At 42.3% G+C, this 6,090-nt stretch overlaps 1 protein-coding gene across 1 annotated transcript; it reads left to right on the top strand.

The window, feature by feature from the left end:
* The first annotated feature begins 223 nt into the window (after positions 1–223).
* On the top strand, positions 224–5,078 carry LOC113723526 (uncharacterized). Its single transcript, XM_027246584.1, has 2 exons — positions 224–2,273; positions 4,954–5,078. Exons 1-2 carry the CDS (start codon positions 224–226, stop codon positions 5,076–5,078), a joined length of 2,175 nt encoding a protein of 724 aa, XP_027102385.1.
* The last annotated feature ends 1,012 nt before the right edge of the window (positions 5,079–6,090 follow it).

Here is a 6,090-nt window from a genome sequence, read left to right as displayed (position 1 = left end):
TGCCGAAAACGCAGAAAGATGTGAAAAGTTTTTTAGGAAGATTAATTTCATTGGAAGGTTCATTGCTCAATTAACCGCTACGTGTGAACCACTGTTCAAGTTATTAAAAAAGAATGTACCGTTGCATTGGAATCAGGAGTGCCAACAGGCTTTTGACAAGATTAAAAATTATTTGCTGCACCCTCCGGTCCTAGTGCAACCCAAATCGAGCCGGCCTTTGATCATGGACTTATCTCTGCTCGATGGAGCGGTAGGGTGTGTTCTAGGTCAGCACGATGACTCGGGAAGGAGAGAGCAAGCCATATACTATCTTAGTAAGAAATTCAGGCAGTATGAGGCTAATTATTCATTCATTGAGAAAAGTTGCTGTGCATTGGCTTGGGCAGCTCAAAAATTAAGGCACTACCTGCTAAGTCATACTACCTATCTCATCTCCCGTTCCGATCCTTTGAAATACCTCTTGGAAAAGCCTATGCCAACTGGGCGCCTGGCCAAATGGCAGATGATTCTTTCAGAGTTTGATATTATTTTCACTTCGCAAAAGGCCGTCAAGGGACAAGTTATAGCCTATCATTTGGCAGAGAATCCAAAGGACGATGATTATCAACCACTCCATACCTATTTCCCTGATGAGGAGGTTTTATTTGTCAGTGCCGTAGAAGATATGAGCGAGCGGTGCCCTGAATGGAGATTGTTTTTCGATGGTGCAGCCAATTCTTTTGGAGTCGGAATAGGAGCAGTTCTTGTATCCCCAGAAGGGAAGCATTATCCTGGAGCTGCTAAATTGCAGTTTGCTTGCACAAATAATATGGCCGAGTATGAAGTATGTATTTTTGGTCTTAAAATGGCTTTGGAAATGGAGGTTAAGGAGGTAGTAGCTTTCAGTGATTCAGATTTACTCGTGCACCAAACGTTGAACCAATGGGTAACCAAAGATTCAAAGATTCTGCCATACCACTGTAATTTGCTCAATTTGGCTAAACAATTTCAAAGTTTGGAGTTCAGACATCTCCCACGAGCCCAAAATGCATTTGCAGATGCCTTGGCCACCCTATCTTCTATGATACGATATCCGGACGAATTAGGAATCGAGCCTATTCGGATTCAACTCCAAGATAAGCCTGCTCATTGTTGGGTCATAGACAAATCTTCTGGCAATAGCCCTTGGTACAATGATATTAAGGAATTCATCAAAACCGGATCTTACCCTCCGGAAGCTAGTACAAATGACAAGGGTTTCCTGCGCAGAATGGCCTCGAAGTTTTTCTTAAATGGAGAGGTATTATATAAAAGGACCTCAGATTTGAACCTCTTAAGGTGCGTCGATGAAGATGAAGCTCAATACATGATAAAAGGGGTGCATAGCGGTGTCTACGGACCTCACATGAATGGACATTTGTTGGTAAAGAAAATTATGAGAACCGGGTATTTTTGGCTCACAATGGAACGCGATTGCATAGATTTTGTCCGGAGATGTGTTAAATGTCAAATGCATGGCGACATTATACGCGCTCCTCCCACCGAGTTGCACAGTATGATTGCCCCATGGCCCTGCTCGATGTGGGGTATGGATGTGATTGGCACAATTGACCCTCCTGCTTCAAATGGGCATCGATTTATATTGGTCGCAATTGAGTACTTCACCAAGTGGGTCGAAACGGAATCATTCAAGCATGTGACAAAGAAGGTGGTAGCGAATTTCTTAAGGGATCACATCATATGCCGATTTGTAGTGCCGGAAACATTGATTACAGACAATGCCAAGAATCTCAACAATGACGTGGTGGACGGGTTATGCGAACAGTTCAAAGTCAGACATCGCAACTCTGCCATCTATAGACCGCAGATGAACGAAGCTGTGGAAGCCGCAAACAAGAATTTGAAGAAGATCATTCGCAAGATGACTGAAAAGCATCGTAACTGGCATGAAAAACTTCCTTATGCACTAATGGCGTATCGGACTTCTATCCGAACATCAACTGGGGCAACACCCTACTCGCTCATGTATGGAATGGAAGCTGTGCTACCTGCCGAGGTCGAAATCCCTTCATTGCGCATTCTAATGGAGACTAAGTTGGAAGAAGCTGATTGGATAAAGCAGCGTCATGAACAACTATCTTTGATTGATGAAAAACGGCTTAATGCTATTTGTCACGGTCAATGTTATAAAAAACGCATGGCCCGAGCCTACAACAAGAAGGTCCATTTGCGTACATTTGAGGAAGGTGACAAAGTGCTGAAACGAATTTTGCCAGTGCAGAATGAGGCCAAAGGCAAATTTGCTCCAAAATGGCAAGGGCCATTCATTTTTCAAAAGGTATTACCTGGCGGAGCCCTCATTTTGGCAGAAATAGATGGACAAACATTCCCTCAACCTATCAACTCAGACATGTGTAAAAAGTTCTTTATTTGATTATGCAAATTTCTTTTAGAAAATCACGCAAGAGACAAGGCAAAAGTTAGGCCATCTTCCTTTCCAATCAAAACATTTCATCCCTAGTCATCCCCTTTGAGCTATCAGAACCATAATTTTCGTTTGGCAGCCCCTGAGAATTGCAAACCCCACAGTGGGGCAAATTTAGTTTTTGAAGAAAAATGCAAAAGTGAGGAAAATGCAATGAAAATACAAAAAGAGAGAATTCAATCAAACTGGGGCAAATTCTCCTCAGTTTCGTTCAAAAATTGGAGATGATCTCAAAATCATGCAATTTCAGGTTATTTCACACTTCTCATCAAAAATTTGCTTTCAATCCTCAACTTTTCTTGAAAACACCCCACCGGACCTCATTACAAAAAACTTAAAATCCTGACTTTCGTCACTTGCTGTATTTCTATTAGAAATTTTCTAATCAATTGGCAAGTGATGTCCATAATGCCTTCGCCTAAACTTATAAGGGAAGCGCATTTTACTGATGCCAGCAATCTTCAACTCATATTCCTGAGTCGATCATGGTCGAACTTTTCCATTGTTCCTTAGGTGAAAACCCGAAAAGGCACCTCAAAAAAAAAAAAGAGAGAGAAAGAAAGAAAAAAAAAACAAAACAAAAAGGTGGGGCAACCTTGGTGAAAACCCGAAAGGGCGCCAAGGTAGGGTTCTGCAACGAACGAGCACGAGGAGGAACAACTGGTGACTTGGTTCATTCGGATTTCTCTTCGGTTTGTAACACTTCTGTCAATATTGAATTCCGGAACAAAGATATCCAGAGATTCGAATGTGACATCTTTTGGCCAAAAGCTGTGTCTCACTTTGAATAGATATTCTTTTGCAAATACATTCTCATGAAATCCATTTTTCCTCAATTATTAGTATTCATGACATTTTCATGGGTTTAAGCATGATTGATCACGTTTGCATCCCTTTGCATATTCATCCCTGCATGATATGTGAATTTATTTTACATACATCAATTTTTCTAATCATTGAGTTTTAATAAATGACAATCCCCGTGGTTTGTACAAAGCATACGTCGGATTCCGTCATCTTTTGGAAATGGTCGTAATTCAACGGGACCTGTTACACAGATCTCATAATATGGCTAAAGGCATCCCTGGTCAGTCTGAGAAGAATCAGAAAGTCTTTGAAGTAATAAATCCAACTAAATCAGATACCACAACAGAAGTTGACAAAGGCATCAAAAGACTCATGTTTACACGATTCTCAAAGGAAACCGGACCAAATGATGGTGGCAATTTCCTTATTCTTTCTCTTCTGTAGGAAAATTTCATGCATGGAGGAAAACAATCACATCTCGCACTCGAGTCAGTATCATAAGTTTTCCAGCAAACAAAGGCAGATCGGATAAGTTGCAAGCAGGTTTGATCAAAGGCACAACAAAACGGTGATGTAGAATCAACCTTTGACTCAAAAGCAAAAACATAACCTTGAAAATGAAAATTTTGAATTGAGACTATTTTCAGGTAAGTATACTGGAATTTCTTCGATTTTAAATTTGCTGTTTCGGGTTAGTCCCGATTTTAAATTTCTGTTCGGGTCAGTCCCGTTTAATTTTTCTGTCTCGGGTCAGTCCCGATTTTAAATTTTCTGTCACGGGTCAGTCCCGATTTTAAATTTCTGTCTTGGGTCAGTCCCGTTTAAATTTTCTGTCTCGGGTCAATCTCGATTTTAAATTTTCTGTTCGGGTTAGTCCCGATTTTAAATTTCCTGTTTCGGGTCAGTCTCGATTTTAAATTTCTGTTCGGATCAGTCCCGTTTAAATTTCCTGTCTCGAGTCAGTCCCGATTTTAAATTTCCTGTTTCGGGTCAGTCCCGATTTTAAATTTTCTGTTCGGGTCAGTTCCAATTAAATTTACTATTTTAAATTTCTCGTTTGGATCAGTCCCATTTTAAGATTTTGTTAAAGAGGCCAGTCCTCATTTCCAAAGCATCATTCGCCCGAGTAATTTGCAACCGAATAACACAGGTAGGTATTTGGTGTCTACTTCTTTGTCTCAAGTTTTTTCAAAATTCAGACAAAGAGGGGCAAACTGTAGACTCCAAATTTTTAGCGTAATTTCATTTACTATTTATTTTTATTTTTATTTGTCATGTTAGTTTTTATTTACTTTTAGTCTTTTCGTTTTTTATTTTAAGCCATTTTAGCGTAGAAAAAAAAAAGAAAAGCATTCACAAAAATATGCTTTAGTTATTTTAGATTTAAATTCATTTTTATTTAATTAAAAAAATTATTATTTTTTTTAAATAGAATTTTTATTCAATCATTCCAACGACATAAACATCAAACAGAGCAGGCTAAGCGCGCCTTCTCCTAAAACTCGGAAACCCTAATTTATCCATTCGTATCTCTCCCCTAGCCATTAGGGGCAAACTATCAAAGGAATAAAAAAAAAAACAGCATCTCGTCGAGTCGCCCCCAACTTGGCCAACCTGTCCGCAGGTTGATTTGTCTCTCGCCAACAATGAGTTATCGACCGAACCAAACTCTGAAATCGCAGGAACTCGTCCACCTCCACCTGCAATCGCCAGGGGCATGCATGACCTCCCGAAAGAATCTGAACCAGCGTTAAAGAGTCCACCTCCAAGTGTAACTGGGAATATCCTCGTGCTACACACTGCCTGACCCCATAAACCAAAGCGCGGAGCTCTGCGTGCAGGCTCGTAGTGATGCCAAAGCAGCAGGAGAACCCAAAGAGGAAACCCCCATGGCAATCGCGCAAAAGCCCTCCCCCACCACTCCTGCCCGGATTGCCAAGCGAACACCCGTCAGTGTTAAGCTTGAAACCTTCCGGTGGAGGCAACCACTTAACAGGCCAGATAAGCCACCGACGTGGCCGCATTTCCAAGTAGTCGTGCAAACTCACCCAAGTGGCATGGTCCCATGGGAGTGACGGGAATTGCAGATGCAACAGCTCCTTCACCCGGTGCATGACCCGGGTTATCACCACCCCCCTTCTACACGCCCACCCTGCATGAAACCATTAGTCCGAGCTCTCCACACCTCCCAACAAATTAGAGATGGCAGGAGCTGATAGACGAATGCCAGATACCGATTTGAAGCAGGACGAATCCACCACGAGATCGCCCTATGTTGCACCGAGTTGATACCATCCAAGCACCCCCCCGGAATGTCAAACGCTTTCCATACTTGACGAGCAGTCTCCCCTGTGCAAAACAGATGGTTCAATTGCTCCTCCTGAGGATTGACGCAGCAGCAACAGCGGGACGGCCCTTGGACTCCAAAACGTCGTAGCTGCTCCATTAGTGGTAATCTGTCTGACAGGAGTCGCAACATAAAAAATGAAATTGTTACCGACAAGAATCTGTGCCAAATGCAAGCGGAACCAAGGGATCCATTAGAGTGGGCACGAACAAGTGACAACGCTGAGGCAACCGAGAACTCCCCAGTAGGAGTTAACATCCATACCATCCTGTCTTCCCCCTGAAGAGCTGGAGGCGAGGACGCCATCACCAGACGAAATACCTCCGGCTGTAAAGCTTTTGAGAGGAGTGTCGCGCTCCATTCCTCTCCAAGAACAAAATCTGCTACACGATGGTCCTGGAACACCTCCACCCGACGACACAGTGGTCCAGACCCAGTCTAGTTATCATGCCAAAAATCCATTGTCCCTGAC

This window comes from Coffea arabica, chromosome 5c (assembly GCF_036785885.1).
Source record: "Coffea arabica cultivar ET-39 chromosome 5c, Coffea Arabica ET-39 HiFi, whole genome shotgun sequence".
Classification (NCBI taxonomy): Eukaryota; Viridiplantae; Streptophyta; class Magnoliopsida; order Gentianales; family Rubiaceae; genus Coffea; species Coffea arabica.
Note: the sequence above shows the minus strand (reverse complement) of the source record. Positions and strands in the feature narration are given on the sequence as shown.